Below are 24,828 nucleotides of genomic sequence, written 5' to 3'. Positions count from 1 at the left end.
AAATAATCTTTGCAGCAAACGTCTCTGGTAAAGGTTTCATTTCTGAGATACATAAAGAACTGATTCAAATTTATAAGAATAAGAAACATTCTCCAACTGATAAATGGCCAAAGAATATGAACAGTTTTCCAAGGAGGAAATCCAAGCTGCCTGTAGTCATATGAAAAATGCTCCAAATCACTACCATAGAAATGCAAAATGAAGCAAACTTGAGGTTCCACCTCACATCTAACAAACTGATAAAGTTGATAAAAATTATGATGTTAGAGGGGTGGTCAGAAAACAGCACTGATGTCCTCTCAATGGGTCTGTGAACTGGGATAGTCATTCTGTAAAACAACTTGGAACTATGCCCCAAGTAATTAATTAGTGCATACTTTTTGACCTAGAAATACTACTAAGTAGTACCCACTAATAATTAGGTAAATAATTAGGCCACCACCCCAAGGAGATCAAAAAAAGGAAAAAGTCCTAGATGCTCAAAAATACACATAGCAGCTCCTTTTGTGGTACAAAGAGCTAGAGACTAAGGGGGTGTCCATCAACTGGAGGAATGGCTAAACAAATTATGATATACGAATGAAAAGGAACACTACTGTACTGTACGACATGAGGAAAGATGCTTTCAACGAAACCTGGGAAAACATGTATGGTCTGCGGCAACAGTGAACTGAGCAGAACCAAGATAACAATTCATAATATTAACATTATAAAAACGAGCAATTCTGAAAAACTCTAGAATTCTAATCAATACAATGAACAATCACAATTCAAGGATTTATGAGGATCTACCTCCTGACATAGAAGTATGGGGTAACATGCAAAATCAGATGTATGCTTTTGGACATGACCAATAGGGCAATTTGTTTTGCTTAACTATGTTTATTTGTTACAAAGAGCTGGGTTTTTTCCCCAGTAGCATGGGGGAAGTGAGAGAGAAAAAATAAAAGCTTGACAACTGAGAAATATAAAATTTAATTAAAAAATACACTGAATAGAGTAAATTCTGAAAGAAACAGACAAACACGAAAGCTTTAAAAATAACATGCTGAATTTATTATATACTTTTAAAGCATGCTAAATGCTCTACTCTGTAAATGGAAATGTTTACTTTTGGGGGTGTTTGTCAAGTTCAGAACAAAAAAAAATTAAATTAAAAATCCGATTAGAGAAGGTAAGGTGAAGGGCATGTAAATAAAGCCTAGTTATGATCACGAACTTTGTTATCTTCCTCGTCAACATAGTGCTTTGTACAGAATAGGCGCTAAATATTTACTGAATAGATGGATCCCATTTTCTTGTTAAAAGATGTAAATGATGAAATACATGGTGATATTGAGTCTAATTTATTCTGACAGAGACATGCTTATTACTGTCCAGAAAGGACGCTACTAGTTTTGGTTTCCTGTAAGCTCTTGTTACTAGGCCTCACATTTTCTGTTCATGCCACAGGTAGGTGACACAGGGGATAAATCAAGAAGACCTGAATTTAAATGTGGCCTTACACATTTACAAGCTTTGTGGTCCTGGGCAAGTCACTTAACTTCTCTCTGCCTTAGTTTTCTCAACTGTAAAATGGGGATAATGACAGCATGTATCTCACATGGTTATTTTCACAAGGTTGCTGTGAGGATCAAATGAGATATTTGTAAAGCACTTAGTGCAGGGTCTGACATATAGTAGGCACTTTAATAAATGCTTGTTTCCTTCCTCTGAGCAAAGGGCACATCTCAAACCCTTTTTTTTTTTAAATTGGTGGCTATGTTCACAAATGTATGTTTCATTATGCATTTTGATTTCATCATCTGTCAGGAAGTGAGTAGCACTGCCTCAGCACTGGTTTTCTGCAAATATGGTTGGTCAGAGTTCTTAAGGCTTTCAAAGTTGTTTGTTTTTACAATGCTGTTTTTTATTATATAAATTATTCAAGTCACTTAAGTGTTCCTTCAGAAGTTTGGGATGAGGAGGAATGAGAGAAAATTGACTATTAGGCCAGAGCTAAGTAATGGAGCCTTTTCGCCACTACTGTAATTTGGCTAGCTTGTTTTTCATTGTACTAGATAAGGACACAGTGTCCAAGTTATAATTTTCTAGTTCTTTGAGAATGAAATCTTTGGGGGAACATGTTTATTTGAACAATTATTTGTAAGTTGTTACTATTTATTTGTCTCTCCTCTGGCCTACAGAATTACTAAAAATAAAAAACTGACATTTCCATAGCTCTGTGGAGTTTACAAAGTACTTTCTATACATCATCTCATCATCTCAATGGAGCCTCACTATCGTTGTCTGCTGTAGGCATTACAGGTGTCATTATCCCTTTTTTCCAGATAATGAATTGGAGTTTCAGATGATGAATTTGAAGGTAAACTGACTTGGCCACACAATTTGATCATACAGTTAATGAGTGTCAGAGATGGGATTCAAACCCACTTCTTGGCTGATTCTATATCCAGTACAGTATTCTAACGATTCTGTCATGTTGCTTCTCAATAATAAATGCCCAAATAAGTATGTGGTTATCTAATTCTTCTAGAATGTTATATTTTATTTTCTTAATGACTCTTACAATAGCATCTTAAGAAGGGGGTCTATATTTTTTCAACAATTTCGTATTATCCCACTACACCTAGAACTGTATTAGGCAAAGAGTAGATATTCAAAGACTGAACTGAATATTCAAAACTCAGTCAGCATGAAACAGGGGTTTTTATAATAGCATAGTATAACAACTTTCAACTAGAATAAAATGGACAGATGCTTCTCAAATACCGAAATAATTTTTGTCTAAGCCAGTTTCTGTTAAAGGCATAGCATAGTGTCCCAGACAGTATCTTGCATGTAGTAGGCAATTAAATATTTGTTGATTTAGCTAAGGAAATTATGCATGTGCAAACAAAGAACCACATGTCCTTCAATCTATCATTCAGAAAATCATTGTTGAATTCAAGTGAAATTAAAATTCTACAGAACAGCTTGCCAATGTAAAATCTGCAAGATGTGCAGGCAACTATTGAACTTATGTTCAAAACTAAAGCTGAATTTCAGTATGAGTGTGCCATAGCTCTTAAAAAAAGAAAAATCACTTTTAAGTGCTGAAAACTTCACTAATTTCTTAAATACTCTACATGCAAAGAATTTGTTTTGATTTTGAATGAAAGCATTGTTAGTAACTTGAAACAATCTGGTGATCTTCAAACTCCTATACACTTATGTTTGAGAAGTAAGCAAGTTTTAAGCCCAATACAATAGTATCTACCTAGCCAACTCCGTTAAATTTCCTTTTATTTGATATTTTTTAGGTAGGGCAGCTAGATGATCCAGTGCATAGAGAGCTGGGCCTGGAGTCAAGAAGACTCATCTGATTGAGTTCAAATCTGGCTCCAGATACTTACAGCTATGTGACCCTGGGCAAGTCACTTAACCCTCTTTGCCTTGGTTTCCTCATCTGGAAAATGAGCTGAGCTGGAGAAGGAAATGGCAAACCACTCCAGTATTTTTGCCAAGAAAACCCCAAATGGGGTCACAAAGAACTAGACACAACTGAAAATGACTCAACAACAACAACAAAAAGTAAGTCAAAGTTGCCTTAAAACAGAATGTCCTATTATGGCAAATAATAAAAACTCCAAATTCCATGCTATTATAAAGCTCATTATGTTCTGTTTAAAATGGCAGAGAAGTGAAACTACACATTTTGAAAATTTTCCATTTAAAATGACTTAAAAACACACACATACAAGTTGCGGTATTCAGTTTAAAACTGGGCCATCTAGAAAGATTCCTTTCATGAAACCAGATGGTTAAGTTTTTAGAAGAAAAAGGGATAATATGTTTATATCAAATGTAGAATGGATGTGACTTTCTATTCAAAAAATCTACCAGACAGATATGCTTCATCAGCTTTAATTAAAAAAAAAATCTTCCACACAACCAAAAACAACAAAATTTTTAAAAATAGACTGGGAAAAGAATTTCTGGCAAAGATGGCAGGAAAAAAACATCTAAAATACTAAGAAAACCGTAAAACTGTACAAAGTGAATTCCTAGTGCATAATGGATAAGTAGTTGAAAGTTTTAACAGATAAATTTTAGAAGAGTTCACTCACTAATAAAGAGATACAAATTAATACAATTCTTGAGATGCTACCTCAAACCCAGAAAATTGACAAAAATAATTAAAAACTATAAAACTAAGACTAAATACTTGTGGGATCATGCAAAAAAAAAAAAAAGATCCATACTCATTATCAGTAGAATGGTAAACAAAAAAATTTTTGGTGACCACTCTGGCAGTACAGAGTAAGTAACAAAACTAGTAATATCCTCTGAGTCAGTGACATGTCCAATTTAGCTATCCACACTTGGGTTCATCATCTGTAACTGTATTACTTTCTTGATTCTGAAATCTTAAATTACTCTTTCTGATCACAGCTTCTTATCCTTCAATTTCTCCCCTCTATCTCATTCCTTTAAAAACCATTCTTCATCTGCTATTTCCTGTTCTAGATTCTAGAACATCACCTCTGCTCTGGCTTTACTTTCTTCTCTCAAGTGTCATAGGAGACTAGCTCAGCTGTGCACTGTGATAAACCCCAGAATAACTCTCCTTACACCTTGTCCCATGTTATCTCTGTACCAACTCTGCCAAACCTGGATTCTTCATTAAATGAACTATTCATTTTGCTCTTGAATCATGATACAGAAAAGTCTATAACCATGATGATGAAGGTAACATATAAATGTTACATTAGTCATAGATATACCACAAGTAATAAGAGGTCATACAATAAACCAATCAGAGGATTAAGGAATGAAATATTTCTACATAAATTGAAAAGTTTATGCATAAACAAAAAGTTAAAATGAGAAATTTGATTAAAATTATTAGTAGGAAATAACTTGCAATAATTTTCTAGATGGTCTCCCTACCTCAGGACATCTTTGTACAATGTTTTTCTGAGATAGCCCTCCTATTCAAGGTACACAAGGAGGTAATTTGCATATAACAAGAATCATTCCCCAATACACGAATGGTCAAAGTATAGGAATAGTCAGTTCTTAAAGATGTTCAAGCTATTGATAGCCTAATGAAAAAACTCTCCAAATCACTAATAATTAGAGAAATGAAAATTATAACAATTCTGAGATTCTACATCACACTCACTGGACTGGCAAAGATGACAAAAAAACAAAATAACAATTGTCAATCAGTTAATAAGCTCTTTATGAAGTGCTTATTTTGTGCCAGATACTGTGCTAAGCTATGGTGATATAAAGATAGACCAAAATAGGGTCTCTGTTCCTGAAGAGCTCACATTCTAATGGAGGAAACAACACGCAAATAACTATGTATATGTAAGATATACACAGAGAAGATGGAAGATAATTTCAGTGGAAAAGCACTAGAAGCAATGGAGTGGGGAAAGGATAGGTTAGGAGAGACCTCCTGCAGAAGGTGGGATTTGAGCTTGAGTCTTGAAGGAATCCAGAGAAAGGGACAGAGATGAGAGGGCAAAATCACTCCAGGCATGGGAAACAGTATGTCATGTAAGGAACAGTAAGGACTATCAAGGTAGGAAGGTCTCAGCTTCTGGAGGGCTACAGATGCCAAATGCATGATTTTTGTTTGTTTGTTTGTTTGATCCTGAAGGTAAAGAGGAGTCATTGGAATTTACATAGGAGGTGTGGAATGACACTAGGAAAATCATTTGAATGCAAGATGGATTGGAGTGGGGAGAGAGCTGAGGTAGGGAGACCATCTAGAAAGTTATTGCAATAGTCCAAGAAAAAGGTGATTGAGGGCTTACATTACAGCAAATTATGGAATCAAACTCAGTTGGAAAGACAAGGAAAGATAAGTGAAATCATTAGAGCTATTTTTGACCTCCCTGACTTCCTTCTAGATTCAGCTCAAATGATCCCTTATATAGGAGGGCTTTCTCGGTGCCCCGCCCTTTCCTCCTCCATAGACTTCACCCTTTTCCTCTATGGTTACCTTCTTTCTACCCTGTGTGTATCTTGTATGGATCTACTGGTTTATATGTTGTTTCCCGTATTACCACATAAGCTCCTTGAGGACAAAGACCCTGGTTATGCCTTTCTCTGGATCCCCAGCACTTAGCATGGTATCTGGCATATCGTAAGTGCTTAATAAATGCCTGTTGACTGACTGATACAACTAGCTCGAGAGTTGATAGTCTCTTATGTTTAGTGATTATGCAAACTTGAAACTAACATTCGTAAAAAATAACTCAGGAAACAAAGGAAAGGAATTATCAACTTGGAACTTAAGAAAAGGATTCCTTCTATGAATCTCATTTTTTTTCTTTTTGATTTAGCAATTTCTTTTCTGAAAATAATGACATAATTTACTCACTCTGAAGCCTTGATGAAGGGATAAATGCTTTAAGACAAGTCTATAGGATTAACAAAGTCAGTATTAAGACTCAGATTGAGTAGCTTTCTTTAAGTGCTGAAATCTATGTAAATTTAGAAAGAACAAACAAAAATAGTTGTATGCAACTGAAAAATTTTAGCTAGCAGTTCTTTAGATTTCAACAGTTAATGAAATTCTACCCCCTGCATGGCATTATACAGGGTAGTAGGGCACTGAGAACAAGCAATGCCGTATTGAGGTTTCTGCCAGAACCATTAATCAAGGTCTTACTGAAATACCACTCAAAGAATATATTTCTTTTAAAGTACCAGTACAATTGCTTCTAGATGAAAAATGCCCACCTTATCCAAGGGACTCACCAGGAGAGAAGAAACAATTTGCAACAGCAACAATAACTTTTACAAAAACTCTTTTTTTCCCCCCAACAGCTTCTCCAGAGGGAAGAAGAGCAGCTTGCATGCATGGGGCAGCCCTAGAAGGTGCGCATTTCCCCATCTTTCTTTCATGCTCCTGCTCCTGGGAGGGACAGCATTGCTGCCCCAAATCTTTATGTCATGAACGTTACCTCCTAGGTGCTTGGAACCTTACTATGTTCTGAGAAAAGGACCTGCATTTCCTGATACACTTATGAGCATTCAGTGGAAAAGAATGTTTTGAGTTACTGCTTTCCTCTCACCTGGTTCCCCACTATTACCTGCAAAGGGGTTTAGGTGGATTAATGAAGCCAGTAAAGTTTTTTCTTTCTCATTGGTTTTTTAGTAGCTCTTCCTACCCTCAAATATTACTGTGCAAGCCTAGGTAGTGCAGTCAATAGAGCACTGGACCTAGGAGCTAAGAAGACCCGAGTTCAAGTTCAGCTTCAGACACTTAATGCGTGACTCTGGGCCAACCACTTAACCTATCAGTTTCCTCATCTATAAAGCTGAGATAATCATAGCACCTACCTCCAAGAGATACTGTAATAATCAAATGATATAATGTTTGTAATGTGCTTTTGAAACTTTTAAGCACTATATAAATGATATTATTACTTAAGACAAAGTTTAAAATTAGTTAATTTTCTTACACTGTCTTTAGTTTAACTTGGTAAAAATTATGTTACATGCTCCCTTATAGTCACATGTACGTCTATGTTTTAGGCTGCACTAAAGGGAATAGAAACACAATGTTAGTTAGATAATGAGGTATCCAAAAGGAACAAATACTTTCAGATAAGATGAAGATAGACACTAAAACTTTAGGACTTAATGACATTAGTTGGACTTTTAGACGGTATCATTCCATTGTTGTAATATGGTCCATTCATTCAGAAAACATTTATTCTATGTACCAAGTCACTGTTTGTGATCATGGACTTTACCTTGTCAGGAAAACTTCTTGACAAGAGGAGCTATCAGAAAACAGAATCAGTTCTCTGGTGAGATAATGAGTTTCCTGACATGTGGATCTACAAACTGGGGTTGAATGATTTGTCTAGGATGTTACAGAAGGGATAAATGCTTCAAACAGGGATTGGACCAGGTGACCTCCAAATTCCCAACTAGAATTCTATAACTTCTTTCAGTAATTTATTGTAGAGCAGGAGACGAGAGGAAGAGGAGAAACAACTATGTATGACTTTGTGGATGATGATAATAAAAATAATTGTTATTATTATAACTAGTATTTATATAGTGCTTTAAGTTTTGCAAAGTATTTTACCGATATTGTTTCATTTGATCTTCCCAACAACCCTGTGAAGTGCACGCTATTATTAGCCTCATTTAACAGATGAGGAAACTGAGGCTGAGAGGGCATAAGTGACTTGCTCAGTGTCAAACAGTTAAACAACATCTGAGGTAGGATTCAAACTCAGGCTGTCCTGACTCCAAGTCCATCACTCTATCTACAATGCCACCTACCTGTCTAGGCTGCCTACCTTCCTTTGTAAAACAAACTATTTGATTTTTTTGGACAGTTTGTGCTATGAACTCATTTCTTATACTGAGTTTGATTCTGATTTTGTGCCTTCTACCAAGTGTTAAAAGTGTAGGTTGACTTGGTATAGAGGACTTAAAAAGAATATTTCTACTTCATCTTCTGCATGCTGGTGAATAAAATACAAATAGCTTCATGGTTGTCCCCTTGAGAGAGAGAGAGACACCAAATAACAATGGAATGATGTTAGATGTTGCCCTTGGTTCCCACATAAAACCAATGTCTCAGTTCTGTTATTCATCTGTGTAAGGTGAACCTGTGAACTAACCTTCCATTTAGCTGAAATCCTTTACATCTTCTAGCTTCATTTATAGCAAAAAAAAAAAAAAAAGTTGGAAAAGGAGATAGATGGAGCTAACAATCACAGCTTTTAGATTATCTACAAGACTATCACATTACAGATACAGAAGGAGTAACAGTAGTTAATCTCTTGGATGAACACTGTTAACCACAAAACATTCCCTTTTGTACTATTCTATCTCTGTCAATCTGTTATTGTGTGTAAACATAGTGTGCACTGAACATCTGCTCTAAGTAAACAAAAATCAAATGCTACCATATATTCCTCTTATATGAGATTATAACCAGCTTCTATTTTTGAAAGTTGAGATAATTATGATGAAATTCAAGTTAATTAGTGATTATACTATTAATAGGTAAAAATCTTGAAAGAATAAAAGATTTTCAGACTTAAATCTTAAAAAAATGAAACCAAAAAACAAAGCAAAAAATCCCACATCATTAAATTCTAGTAATTTATTTTTGTTTTCCAATGTAGAATTCTTACCTGGGTATACTGCCTGTCAGGCTTCTTTCACTTGATGATGATGATCCAGGTCTTTGTTCAATTTTTGTTCCAAGATTCTCAGTTTCACCCTTCTGAGGTTTCTCTCCCTCTTCTTCTAGCTTCTTCTTTTCAGTGTCACTGTCATCACTCCCTTCTCCTAAGATGTCATCAACCTATCAATTGATCAAGAGTCAATATGTACATGAACTGATGCAAAATAAAGTAAGCAGAGCCAGGAAAACAACATACACAATGACTACAACATTGTGAATGGAAAGATCAGCCACAAAACACGCACATACACACACACACACACACACACACACACACACACACACACACACACATATACACATATATATGCACACACACCCTTCTTAGCTCCTTTACAGAGGTTTAGGGTTGATAACTATAGCACATTGTATATAAGGTCAGATTTCTTTTTGATGTGCTAATTGGTTTACTCAATTTTTTTTCCCTTATTGCTCTTTTAAAAAATTCTTTGTTATGATGAGTAGCTCTCTGGGAGGGGGAGGAATAGATTGATGGGAATTTTGGTAGACATAAAAACACAAATATCAATAAAAATCTATTTTTAAAAAAGTTAATGTGTTCTTACAGGTTTTCTTATATAGTTACTAACTCAAATTTTAAAAGTTAATTTACCCACACAAAGAAAACAGGGCAGTAATTCACAGATTCCTATTTTAAAAATCCATGAAATAGACATACAAAAGATACGAATTTTAGACATCTATCAAAATTAATTAGACACTTATTTTCATGATATAACTTCATGCTAACACTTAAAGATGACCAGTAACTCTTTAAAATTAGTTATGATAATATGAAGAATACTATGAAAGAGAAGAAGTAAAGTACGGTAGTCTAAAGAACACCAGCTTTGGAGTCAGAGGACCAATCACAGCAACTACTTAATAAATGTATGTTGAATTGAATGTCATCATTAGTTTCTTAAAATTATGAATGTGTGAAAGCCCACTACAGAAGTGACTGAAGAATCCTCTCCCTAGACTCCCTGCCCATTCTGCCCTGTTACATCAGCAGCTGTTTCAGAGTTCTGATACAACCTACTCCTGAATGGCTTATAAAGAAAGGGCACAGAGACCATCAGTATGGTTACACTGTGGGAATCAACCTTACAAAAACACTTGCTATTATTTGTGGGCCCACTGTTTTGCTAATTGTTAACGTGTGATTGTTATGAGAATTTTTTTTTTATACTAAAATCTGTAGGTTAAGTTGAACAGAACCAGTGTCATCCTTGGGGGAAGTATTATATCACAAGTTCTCATAACTTTCTTCTCCCACTCTTCTGTCTTCCACTTTTCAACATACCCAGATTCCAATCAATAGTTCTTATACCTTCTTTCCTTTGAATATTCCCTTTATGATTCTTCCTCTGAAGTTGAAGTTTGTTTAGTCTGTACTGATTCTCTTCTCTAACTCTACCGTTCCTCTTAAAACATGACTTTCTCATTTCCCTGTCTCTGCCTATTTCCATATTGAATTTAATGTAGTTTTAAACCAAATTGTGAGTACATGTGCTGAACCCTCCTTTCTTTAATTCAGATAAGACTGAGGTTTGTGAGATGACTATCTATCCTCACTCCCTTCTCCATTCTCACACACCTCAAATGTGAGAAACGCTAAGCTCCTCCCTCTTCCCAATTTCTTCACTAATGTACTCCTCCTTTGCTTTGTTCCCTATCTTTCCTATCTCAAAATCAACAAGGTGGAACCAAACTACTCTAAGTTCCATGTTTGTCTTTCTTTTAAAATTTATTCTAACCTTAAACACATAAACACAAAAAAGAGATCATTTCCATATACACAGCACAACCCCCCAAAAAAAAAAGATTTTCTATGAAACTGTCAATGTCCATCCACTTAATGTCTCCTGCTTTTTAAAAAGTGTATAATAAATGCTAAGTGTTATTTCAAAACTGTCCTGGTTTTCCGTTCTTCCTTCTGAACTTCCTTCTGTTGTGTTCCTCATGTTTGTCTTTCTGTGAACCTTCAAGACAGTGAAATTTTGAAGAGACATGTCTCTTTTCCCTCATTAGAACATAAGTATTTTATCATCATTTAACCCCTTCCAATTTCTCAATAGCATTTTATCTTGCTAGGTTTCTCTTGTTTCCTGTATTTGTACTTTAATGATTTTACCCAACTCTGATTCTTTATATGAAGAATGCTTGAAAGTTCTCATTTATTAAAGCATCACATTTTCCCCCTGTAGGCTTATACTCAGTTTTTTCTCAATAAATTATTTTTAGTTGTAATACTTAGTTCTTTTGCCTTGTTGAAGATCATATCCCAAGATTTCCTCTTCTTTGTAGTAGCTGCAGTATAATCTTGTGTGATCTGGCACGTGGCTCCTTGGTATTGAAAATTTCTGGCTGCTTGAAGTATTTTCTTTGACTGAGATGCTCTGAATTTTGGCTAAGATGTTCCTGGTTGTTTTCTATTTGGGATTTCTTACAGGAAATGACAGGTGGTTCTTTCTATTTTCACACGTTTGTTGCTGTGCCTCCAAGTGCTCTGAAATGTGTACTGATAGGACCTGTTTCCCTGTATGGTGAACTATGGGGTGGGATAACGATAGTGGCTTTGTCCATCAATGCTACTCTTACAGGCCAGGCTTCAGTGCTCATTTGCAAGAGACTGTGTTGATTGCCTCTCCCCAACCCCAACCCCAATTTCCTCTGTAAAGATATCTCCATCTTTGCTTACAGAGTTCCCAGGTTTCAGGACATGTTCATCAGAGATCACTTCCTTTGTTATGTGTCTTTCTCTGAGAACCCACAAGCTTCAGGCCCTATTTCCTGGAGCTTATGCTGTCTTCAACCGAGTCTGGCTTTGTGATTCCACAGGCTTCTGTCTTCTTGAACAATTTTGGACTGGATGGAGAAAGCTTATTACTGTTTCTCTTTATTCTACTTAGTGCTCTTTTGCTGGGATTCTTGTGAAAGAGCTGGGTCCTTTAGGACCTTTCATTTCACCACCTTAACCTGAAGTCAGGTTATAGCATTCAGAGTTAAAAGTGATCATCTACTCCAGATATGTCAAACACATGGCTTTTGGGCCCAATGAAGCTAGCAATATCCAATGTTTCCCAAACCAGATTAAAAGCTAATTTGGAAACATTTAACGAAATAAATAAAAATACAACAGAACCTAGATAACATGCGGTTTTCAATATACGGCTTACAGAGATAGTTTAGTTGCCCATTTCTGTTTGAGTTTGATACCACTGATACACTCCATTTTACAATCCTCTCATTTTAGAGATTAGAAAACTGAGGCCCAAAGGTATTAAGTAACTAACCTAAGGTCAGATATTGGGGGAAAATGCAAATGCAAACCCAACATACGGCAGCTGCAATCAAAGCCTGTTATAAGTTTGATATAAAAGGCATGAAAAACAATACCATCCAGCAGGGATGTTTTACACATTGTTGACTTCAATACTGCCCAGAAAGAAGGAATCATGCAAGGCCCATTCCTTGATATTTTAATATATGATACAGAAAAATGTATCAAATTTAATTTTAAAGAGGTGATTTAAGCTAATGTTACATTAGAAATAAAATAGTGTGTTAGTTTACTCTTAACACAGCCATATATTCTCATAGTTAAAAGAAAATATAGCAACATTTTATACTAAGTAGTCAAATTTCATTTCAAAGTCATTATGGTTACGTTTAGGTTTTATTATTAGGTGCTTACAAAAAGCCAAACATAAAACCAAAAGGCTTTCCTGGTACTTAGTAAAGAAAATCAAGTTCATTCTAAAATATCTTATTGGAATTTATTTGGCTGAACCTATCCATTGGTCAACTACTTGACTGACACTTTTTGTATAACTGAATTGTGTACAGAAGTATTGATATGTCTTGATATTCTGTATTACTGAGTCCCGTACAAGTACAGATAGAACATTCAATGTGAGAAATCTGGTATCACTAGAAATATTCAAATTGTTCTTTGGCACTCAAACTGATCTACAGTGCTTGCCTAGAGGAACTGGCCTAAGCTTTTTGTATATTTGCTTTACACCAAATATATATGTGCAGGGGGGTGGGGAGAGAACAGGACAAGAGAGAGGAAGGAGGGAGAGAGGGTAGAAAAGAGAAAGAAAAGTACATCCGTCAAGTGAGAGCAGACTAGCTGGGTTTGGAGAGGCTCATGACAAGGCTGGTCACAAGAGATGAATTTTTTTTTAGGCACAGAAACTGTCAAAGACCATGTAAAGACATAGAGGAATTAAGAACTATGTTGGTGAAAGGTGTACATGAAGAAAATCCTTAAGATACTGATTAATCAATCAGCACAGATTAAAGTACCTACTATGTGCTAGGTACTGTGCAAGGTTCTGGGGCTACAAAAACAAAAGTAAAACAATACTTGCCTTCTAGCCATGGAAAACAACATGTAGGTAATTTGGGAAGAAGGCACAAGCAGCTGGAGGAATCAGGAAAAGGTCTGTGTAAGTGGTAATGCTTGGGTATTCTGAAAGATAGGAGCCAGAAAAGAGTCCATTCTGTGCACCAGGAACAGTCAGCACAGAGAGAGATGAAGTATCAAGTATAAGGAACAATAAAAGAAGGTCAATTTTTCTGGACCATTCTATGCATAGCTGGAGATTCTATCTGATCCAAGAAGTAATAGCAAGCCCTGGAGTTTACTGAGAGAGGAGTAACAAGGTCAGACTTGAGCTTTAGGAAAATCACTTAGGCTGGCTGTTTAGAGAGTGAAGTGCAGGGAGGAGAGATTTGAGGCTAGGAGACCAACTGAAGATAATAATGACCATATGTCACTATTATCTTGTATTTTATCTAGATGAATGGCAGGGATTTTACAGTCTTCAGGATTCTGCTGCTCTGAGCTTATTTCCCTTACAGAGAACTTGTGGCAGAACATCCAACATTTAAAAAATAAAGATCATTTAAATATAAGTCTGTTGAATAATTTATTCTCTTATTAGGTAACAACTGTCATTATTATTGATGTTAAGATGATCAACAAGTTGCTAAAGAACTAAGATTCCACAATAATTCCACAATAAAATATGGGTCAGGTTTTTTTGGCAGACCATTTTTAAAACAATAAAACCATCTGTTTACATAGCTTAAGTCACAAACTGAAAATATTTAATATGGTAATACGTTGTGGGTAAAGGTTAAAAAAAAATATCAGAAATCAGTATCTTTCTCATTTTATGATTTTAACTGTCAGAGAATGACCAGTTAGCATTTACATACAAAATAAGATTTTTTTTTAGCAGTAGAAATGTTTGTGTGCCGGCTTGTTTAAAATAGATGTCACATGTCACTTCTGCTTCCATATGAACAGATTCTGTTGAGATTTTTTTAACTAGTAATGTTAGATATTTATAGATGGTAAAGTGGGAATAATATTTGGACTCCACTACAATAGAGTTGTTGAAGAACAAATAAAATATTGTATACAATTTTCTTTGTAAATCTCGAAGTATGATCCATTATCCATTATCATTATGGTATAGTTCTAATTAAATTATAGGCAATGGGATACAAGTTTAACTGGCATAGATTCCTGTATAAAAACTTAGTTTTTGAATTAAACATTTTATTATATAAGCGAAACACAAAAAGGAAGTAAGGCTGATAAAAGGATAATAAAGACAGACAAAACCAGGAAAAGAATTAGCTAGGAAAAGGAAGGAAGGGAAGAAAATGGAAATGTAAGAGAAGAGATAGAAAAGGAAGATAAAGGAACAAGGGTATAGAATAAGTCAAATAGCTGAGTTTGTGATCTTTGGTGTTTCTCTGACACCTTAAAAAAAATTGTTCTTATTTACTTTCAGCCATGAGTTTTAACTTCTTCTTTTCTTTAACTTTTCTGTTAGCTTCTTAAAGATAGGTAGGTCAGGGGCAGCTAGGTGGAGCAGTGGATAGAGCACCGGCCCTGGAGTCAGGGGCACCCAAGTTCAAATCTGGCCTCAGACACATAACACTCACTAGCTGTGTGACACTTAACCTCAATTTCCTCACCAAAAAAAAAAAAAAAAAAGATAGGTAGGTCATTTGACAAATTTGAGTTTCTTCTGCCTGTCTACTGACAGATATTAATAAATAGTAAAAACAGTTCAAATTCAAGCAGAAGAGAAAAGTAATCCACATCTCATCAGCAACTCAGCAATATGCATTATAAACAGCCTCCAGTGTTTGGGTTCTAAAGAGGCAACAAAGATGGCCCCATCCAAATGTCCTACATTCTAAACTCTAATTTAGATATATTTTTATTAAATTTTTATTAAAAATTTCAAATAAAGATTACATAGAATTAGGTAGCATTTAATAAGCATTTTACAATCAAAGTAAATGCATATTTTACATCTCTACCTCCTCTAGGATAATTGTTTTTTAAAGGTGAAACAAAATAAAACAAAATAGGCAGAAGGTAACTGCTAAATTCCCATTCAGGATACTAAAATTTTATCTAAGCTATTAAAATATAAAGTAAATTATACAAAAATGTTCCCTTCATTAAGCTTGTTTTAACATGGCATAAGGAAGCAATAATGAGGAGAAAATGTTCTAACCCAGTGTTTTTGGCCTTATTCTCATTACATATTCGACACCGTTCATAAAGGCTTTGACAGGGAGTGCTTTGTTACAGTTTAGCATGGTTGTGCAAAAAACTCATTTCAAATGTGTGATTTTTAAAAAATGAAAATGTGTTCATGATGGAGCTATTTCTAGCTAATATAAAAACTCAAAGATAACTATCACTGAATGAAGGAAACCTTATTCAAACAAAGTTAATTATAAAATATTAAAACTAAAACTTTAGTATAATTTCAGAATAGGATAACTGAACTGTTCACTCTAAACAAATGTCTTAAATGAAATGGAGTCAAACGATTCATTTAACAGATATTTATTTACTGAAATAAAAGGTGTTTTTAAAAAATTTGGCCTCTGTGCAACAGTAGTGGTAAGGAGATGGAAGAGGGCTCATTATTCAGCATTGAAAATACTGTGTTGGATTTATTATCAGGGGGTAGGTGGAAAGGAAAAGGAAGATAAATACACAAATAGTCATGATACAAAATAGATCATCTAAGATACCTTAGAGCCTATCTAACTTTCTCACTCATATTTCATAGAAGGGGTAAAGAATGGTATGCAGCATCATTTCCATTCCACTTTTCTATAAACCATTCCCAGAGGAACTCTTTTTTCTCCCAAGACCACTTGCTTTCTCTCCCTTGCCTTGCAATGTTATTTTGAGGGGGAATACATAGAGAGTGAAGAACACTACAACAGCAGTGTGCTCAGGGCAGTGTCCCTACTGCTGTGACATGAAGGAGCATAGGACAGGATTGTGAGGATAAGAGAATAGCCAGAGAAGAGAGAAGCAAGAAGAGCAAAGCATGGTAGTGTATATGTAAGGTATTAAGGCTGTGTGGTGTGAAGATGTAATGTAAAGAAACCAACTCAGGTTCTCAAAAACACATGGGAGTTTTCCTTCAAGGCTATATGGGCAACTTCAAATGACAAGTAACTATAAGTAAAACTTACTGAATTGAGAAGAAATAATAAACATAGAGCCCTTGTGAAGAAAATAATGTCCTGGGTTTCTATCTAACCCCATCCCTACACAATGTTGGGGGTGGGGGAGGGATTTAATTTATATAAGGTATGATGAATTGGTCTCATTTTCTCTCAGCAAACTGACCTATGATCTGCTTCATCTCTTTTCAGTCAATTGCTCAATGGGCATGCAAGCAGATCACTGAGGCTTCATGGCAAAATGAAATATGGTCTCCAAAGTGTCTCTATTTTATTAGAGCTTAAAAATGTTGCTTCATTTTTAACAATTTTCAAAAAACCAATGAGACCACTTATCTGTTTAGAATTAAGACCCAAATGGGCAAAGTTTATGACTTCTGTGCTAAAATCACATACTTCCAAAAACGAGTAAGAAAAAATGTTCCCAGACAAACTTGGGACAGCCTTGACATTCAGCTTATTGCAGTACATGTCAGAGACTGATTATCAAAAGAGAATACAGGGGAATCTGTTTATAATGTAACTGTCACAGAGTTAACATTTAAAAAATTGATTTGGCCTTAGAATAAGATATTATTAGTTGTTGGGAGAAGAGGCAGTAGTATAGGTATATGCTTTTCTCATAATACTTTAAGTAATATATGCAAAGCTTGGAATGGGAATAGTTTTTGCTATAAGTGCATAGCTTTCTTGTCCCCACAAACCTTCATGTGGATAAAAAATGAAGGTGTCAGCAAAGATTCACCATATATTCCCTGTCTGCTGGGCCTTAGTAGTAATCATATTCACAAGAAGAAAAGGAAAGACTATTCAATCTGTTATTAGAAATGCCAGATAAGTACAATTAAAGTAAGATGGAGAATTGTGTCTTTTCTAAATCAACTACAGGTTCTGAATTGTTACTGAAAATATGTAGTTAAAATATTAGGAAAAGTGTTGACAACGCAGAGGAAAAAGCAACAAAAGAAACATCTGCTGATGTAAAATTAATGCCAGAAGTCATTGTTCACAAATCTGATCATACCATTAAAAATACAGTAATAAGATTTGCTATTTTCGATGCATATAAACTCCTTACCAAATAAAGAACACATCACAAAAAGAATTGAGAGTACAAGAAAATATCTACACAAAGAATCAGAAATATCTATTAATGTTCATCAGGTATAATAATCGCTGACATTTGTTTAGCACCAAGCTTATATACATGATGTCATTTCACCCTATAAACAAGCTTATAAGGTAAATACAGCAGGTATTATAGTCCTATTTTATAGATAAAGAAAACGAGGCTCAGAGAGCATGGGTAATTTGTCCAAGGCCACAAAGCTATTAAGTTATCAGACCCAAGAGTCAAATCTAAGTTTTTCCTAAGTCCAGTGCTCTTTTCACTACAGAAGTTAAAACACTGATATTTGTAGAAGAACCAATGCAATGTTCCAAGGAGAAGGGAATGTCTTTGGCATTGTATAAACTTGCTTCATTCACATTTCAATATCTTAAAGATAAGAATTAGGGCAGGCAAAGCAGCATCTCATTAAAAACACATACTTTGTTCTAAGGAAAAGACACATCTCTTATGCAATTCACATATGAGTATGTACTGTGGTTAATACTTCAGGGGGAGGAAGAGGCAATTATGTGAAAAGAGATTTTTCATCAGATCGTACTGGCGCCACACTGAGAACAGCTGCTATACTCGAATGAGGAAAATGTGGCAATGTGAAAATATCATAGTAGTTATTATCGAGACTTTTCCATCAAGAATCATGTCAGTGTCAGAGAATCTTATAAAATGAGTAGACCACTTTAACCTATAGCAGTAATTAATACCGCTATTATTGCCTGAGAATCTGTCATTTAGAACTGTTGCTCCGGGGAATGATGGGGTTGAACTTGAAAAACATATTAGCTCTGAACTGTAATCAGCTCACACCAAACTGCCTTTTCATTTTTCATTCACTTGTTGTTAACAGTCCTAGCACTGCCGGAGATTGATAACTTTTTCTCCATTCTATCCTCATCCTAACCCAGGCTCTCATCACCTCATACCTGGACAATACAATAATAATGATCAGTCATAATAACTGATCGTGGTGAATCTAGTTTCTTCAATCCAAACTATTACGTGCACTATCAATCTGTTTCACCACATTACTCCCAGACAAAAGAAGGAACTTCCACATTTGCACTGACATCACATCAGATATTCTAATATACCTACTTAACCTGGCCCAACTCACATATCTAGCTTTACTATCCACTATTCCTTAACACAAATCCTCTATTTTAACTACTCTGGTTGCATTATTGTACTCTACATATAAAGTTCATTTTCATTGTCACTCCTTTGCTCCTGCTTTTCTTCCAACCTTGAACAAGGACACTAATAATGACAGCTAGCATTTACATAATGCTTTAAGGTTCGCAAAGCGCTTCACGTATATTCTAACTCATTTGTTCCTCATAAAAACCCTGTGAGGTAGATGCTATTATCATCATCCCCATTTTATAGGTGAGGAAATCGAGACACAGAAAGGTTAAGCGACGTGACCATGGTCACATAGCTAGTAAGTGTCCAAGGCAGGATTTAAATTCAGGTTTTCCTGACTCCAAGTCTCAGGTTGTATTGTTTTGCCACCCATCAGCCCCCAACCCTTCTGTCTAACCAAAATTAACTCACAACTTGCTCCTTAATTCTTTGTAGTGTTTTTTTTAATCTAATGCTGCAAGAAGCACCCTCTCTACCACAACCAATGATGTCCTCACTAACAAATCCTACGTCCCTTTTTTAATTGTTATCCAGTTGATCTCTATGAAGCATCGATGTTGAGATGAGAGCTAAAACCACGAGCACTAATGAATCACCAATAGAGTACACAGAGAAAAGGGAAAAGGACCAAGGACAGAGCTTTGGTGCATGCCCGCACCTTGGAGAGGCTGGAGGAGAAAGTAAACATGAATAAGGGATCTAGCAACACAGACTGGGAAGGAACAGCCAGACAGATAAGAGAAACAGTAAGGAACAAGCCCTGTCATTAAAACCTGGGAGAATACTGTACCCAGGAATAGGGAGTTCTCAGCAGCATCAAAATGCTGTAGAGGTCAAGAAGGCTGAAAACTGAGAAAGGGCAATTTGGCAATTAAGAGATGAGCGGTAACCTTGGAGACAGCAGAATCAATTTAGCAATGAAGGCAGAAATTAAATTGCTAACGAGAAAATGAGCATTTGTTAACGGATAGTTGCCTCTTTTAACACTGTTTCTTTCATTCATCAACCTAGCTCAAAAAAAAAAAAAAAAAAGACTGGATATGAATTAGAGTACACAATTTAAACTCTAATATAGGTACCGGATAAATAATACTATTATGAGCCACCCAGAATGACTATATGTGGATAACATGAAGGAAGATTTTTAGGTGACAAGATTTTTATATGATATCAATCATTAAACACAAGTGAGTTAAAGGAAAAACGAATTCTGCCTTTGTTTTGCTACTTTAAAAAATTTTAAAGAACGACATAGCACCAGGTGAATCCATATCTCTACTTAAAATGAAATTTCTTTAGGGACAAAATAACGAAAATAAATACAGTTCTTAGTACTTACACACACACACATACACACACACACGTACTCACACAGTATTCAAATTACTCAATTAGATCTTTTCTGGAAAAGAATCTAATTTTCATATAAATTTTGTCTTCACCACATTTCTCTAAGGCAGTGGGAAGTACATAACCTATTAACTTTTTAAAAAGCTAAGCACAACAATTTTCTCTGGGCAGAAATGGTCATATTGGTCACTTGGCACATCATCTAAACAAAATTACCTTGTTTAAAGGGATTAAAAAAAACTGCCACTGCTCTTGGGCTGCAAAGAAGAAATTTAGAGTGCTATTTTTTTTAACTTCCTACTATTTTTGAAAATCACCGTAAGTGCATGTTTCCTTTGCACCAAGAGAAAACCATTTCTGAGACCTGCTCAAACATTTTTTACTCTATAGAAAAGACATAATTTGAATTTTAAAAATTAGGCAGGAAAGGAAAACATTCTATTTTCCATGACAAACATTTATGCTAACAAACAATGTAAACTATATCCTGATTAACTCTATTCCAAAACTAGAAAAGAAATTACCTTGAAAAAAAGTCCATTTTTAAGAATTCTGCTTCATTCTCTTAAAGCTGATTAGTTACCTTCTACTTGGTAATGAATGCTTCATTTTTATTGGCTGGCACATAAGGCAATTGTAAAATGTTTATATCCCCAAGGTGGGACATATGCAAAATGAAGAGATCAATTCATAAGCAGTAACTGATTATCAATTGGGGGGTGCATGTGTTTGTAAATATATTTTCAGAAAAATTTCATAGATTTCCTCACCTAGACGGCTTATTTCCCTAATTGGAAATAAGGACCAAAATTATTTATTGGATTTTTACACAGGGAAAATTTCATTATAACAAATGTTATCTAGCAGAAGTGCATATAGCACTTCAGCAGACACTAGAAGTTCTATTTAACAAATAATCGTATAAATATTTTCTTTGGTTAATATCCATAAAAAAAAAAATCACATTATCCTAACTGCAGTTACTAATTCCATTGACTGATTTACCTGAACTATGTTTATATAGTTATGCCTTGGGTTTTGCTTTAAGCTCAAATCTTTGCTTCTCAGGAACCTGGCTTTACAAATTCACAGAATTTCAAAACTGGAAAGGAACTCGGTGCCCATCTAGTACGATCTATACCCAAGAAAGAATTCCCTCTACAACATACCTGATAAATAGTTAACCAATCTGCGCTCAAAGACTTCTAATGAAGGCAGCAAGGAGGAACTGACTACCTCTCAAAGCCACATAGACCAATCTGAATTGGGTCCTCAGCTGCAAGGTAGTCCTTTTATTCAACCTTAATTCCCTATCTCACTCCCAAAGAAGTCAAACCAAATCTGTTACTTCAAGCATGCTATAACTTTCCTTCCACTCTCTTTCCACTGAAAATTTTAACTTTTACTTCACTGAGAAAACTGTGGCAATTAAATGTGAGCTCTCACTTTTCCCACTCTCTTCATCTTATCTTTTGTCCTTTTTCCCAGTCTTTGACAAGGTGGCCCTTCTCCTTGCCAAAGTCAACCTAGACACATTCATGTACCCTTGATCCCATCCTCTCTGGGTCTTCTCTAGCAGAATGCATCTCCCCTTTCCCTCTTCTCTTCTCTCGTATCTATTAGTTTCTTCCACCTTCAAAAATGTCCAAATCTCCCCTATCCTTAAAAAACAAAAACAAAAAACAAAAACAAAACAAACTTTACTAGACCCCACTCCCCATTTAAGCAATTGTCCTATATTTCTCTTCCCTTTCCCAGTCACACTCCTTAAAAAAATAAAATAAATAAAAGAGCTATCTACACTGCCTGCCTCCATTTCCTCTCAACTCTTTGCAATTTACCTTCTGACCTCATCAGTTAGCTAAAACTGTTCTCTCCAAAGTTACCAATGACCTTAAAATGGCCAAGTCTAATGGCCTTTTCTCAGTATTTATCCTTCTTGACTTATCTGCTGCATTTGACACGGCTGATCACATTTTGCAGCTGCACGCACATTTTCTGTTCTCTGGGTTTATGATATTACTCTTTTCTGATTCTCCTTCTACTTGTCTGACCATCCTTCTGTCTTCTTTGCTATCTCATTATCCATAAAGCTCCTCCTAATTGTGAGTGTTCCCCGAAGTTCTGCCCTAAGTCTATTTCTCCTCTTGCTCTAGAGTTTCCTTCTTGGTAACCCCATCAGCTCCCATGGGTTTAACTATCATCCCTATGCAGATGACTCATGATCTATACATATCCTGCCCCAGTTTCTCTCCCCTGAGCTTCTGTCCCACATCACCAACTTCCTATTGCATGTTTCAAAATGGATGTGCTGGACACATCTCAAATGTAACAGGTCTGAAACTTCACTCATTTTGCCCCCAAGCCCTCTCCTCTTCCAAACTTTCACATTTCTCTTGAAAGTACCCTCATTCTTCTAGTCTCCCAACTTAACAACCTTGGTATTATTTTCAACTCTTCACATATCCACTTGGTGGTCAATTCTTGTCATTTCTACCTTCACAAATCATCTATATATGTTTCCCTCTTTCCACTCACACAGCCACCACCCTGCTGCAGGCCCTCATCACCTTTCACTTTGATAACTGCAAAAGCCTCCTAATTGGCCTTCTGGCCCAAGGCTCTCACCATGCTAGTGACACGGATGCCCAAGTCATTCTCCATAAGTGAGATCTTCTTGCATCTATCATACATATATGTGTACATATAAACATAGTGTACTCAGAAGTATGTTTGTCTATATACATGCATACACACATTATATTATGAACCTTTAATGCCAGCTAAATCCTTAACTGCTTAAAAGCATCACCTTAAACATCTGATGAACAGCAACAGGCCCATCAGATAATAGTGTTGTGCACACAAATTCTTTAATTTTAGGTGTAACATAAGAACAAGCAGCAACACAACATAGATCAAGAGTTGTAAATTGAACAGTGAATGTCAAACTTGTTCTTTTGTTGGGACAAAAGTTTTTCATAACAGTGGGGGCTCTACTGCTACATTTCTTACATAATCTATAGCTATTAGTACTTGCATATGTTTGATAAATGCTTAGAAAATAAAGGAAAACTATCCCATTAAGCATTTTGCACTGATGAAAGCAAAGATACTGAGTATAGAAATAAGAGAAAAAGTAATGGTGCTCAGAACAAACTACTTAGCAGACAAAAGGATAATACTTTCTCCTAGAGAAACAGAGCAAAATAGTTAACTAATCTGTTGATTAAAATTTCTTCAATGCTACTATGCCAATTCAGTGCAAATAACTGAAATCTCCCTACTGGTGGGAGGGAAGCAACTAGAGACTTCTGGTCATTTCTCTCCTCCAATGGCTACTGCTTCAGCTTCTGCACCTCATTAGCAAGCACAAAAATATGACTTTTTTTTTTTTAAACCATTCCCTCCCTGCCCTCAATGCCTCCTATTGCTATCTTCCCCAACCCTAAACCTTGATTGTCTCACTTCAACTTTGGCCATTTTATCAATTATGCCCTCCGGGTTCCCAGCCCATAAATAATATTCTTTCCTTCATTTTAGATCTCTTCCTGTCCTCTTCCTTCCAACCTTTTGGCCCTCAGAAACCTGGCTTCACACAAATCATACTACATCATGCCATAATATATAGCGCTGGCTGCATCTTCCTTCATACTTCCTGTCACACTGGTCTTTTGTGTTACAGAGTCACTTCTAAAATCTTGGGTTGTTACCATCACTCAACAAACTTTCCTCCTCCTCTGAAGTTCATGCTATCAAAATTCTGTCTGATCCTCTAGTTCTAATAAATCTAAGTAGTTTTCGTAAATGATTTCTTAACACATGGAGTTCAGGTAGTTGTTTGGTTATGCTTTTCAGGATGTCTAACAGTACTTAAATTATTTCTTCCTTGACCTATTTCCCAGGTCAGTTGTTTTGAATAACAGATACCTTGAGCTTTCTTCTAATTTTTTTTAAAATTTCTTTAATGTTTTAGTATTTCTTGTCTCCTCGAGTGACTGAGTTCTGTCCACTCTATTTTTTTTAGGTAATAAACTATGTGTTTAAGGTTTTTCATTTTCTGTTCTAAGACAATCATCCTTCTTTCAATTTTTTCTTCTTAAACTCTCATTTAATTTATGACATAATTTTTAAAATCTCATTTCATTATGTCCAGTAACCATTGTGGTCCTTGTATTCAAAACATTATTTTTTCCTCTGAAGCTCTGTTTGAAGTTGTGGTGGGGTTACTCTCTTCATCTGCATTTATCTTTGGGGTTTATCTTAACCCAAAATATTTTTTTATTGTTTGAAATTTTTTTCTGTTTTCTCATGTTTTCAGCTCTAGTTTTTGGATTAGGATTTTTTTGCGTTCAGGCAAGCCATCCTTATAGAGATTGAGTAGGCTTTTTTAAAAATCTCATTTCTTTCTAGTTTGGACACTGTTGCTACTGCCTATGTAGATGAGGTGGTTGGTAGA

The 24,828-nt window shown here is 35.5% G+C and overlaps 1 protein-coding gene across 1 annotated transcript in view; it reads right to left on the bottom strand.

The window, feature by feature from the left end:
• CTDP1 (CTD phosphatase subunit 1) overlaps positions 1 to 24,828 on the bottom strand; it is a 160,218-nt gene that overhangs the window by 42,016 nt on the left and 93,374 nt on the right. Inside the window, exon 12 of the mRNA XM_027852376.1 lies at positions 9,165 to 9,337. Coding sequence (XP_027708177.1) covers positions 9,165 to 9,337 — 173 coding nt within the window. The remainder of the gene's footprint in view (positions 1 to 9,164; positions 9,338 to 24,828) is intronic.

The sequence above is a fragment of the Vombatus ursinus genome, unplaced genomic scaffold (genome assembly GCF_900497805.2).
Source record: "Vombatus ursinus unplaced genomic scaffold, bare-nosed wombat genome assembly UNPS02009573.1, whole genome shotgun sequence".
Taxonomy (NCBI): domain Eukaryota; kingdom Metazoa; phylum Chordata; class Mammalia; order Diprotodontia; family Vombatidae; genus Vombatus; species Vombatus ursinus.
Note: the sequence above shows the minus strand (reverse complement) of the source record. Positions and strands in the feature narration are given on the sequence as shown.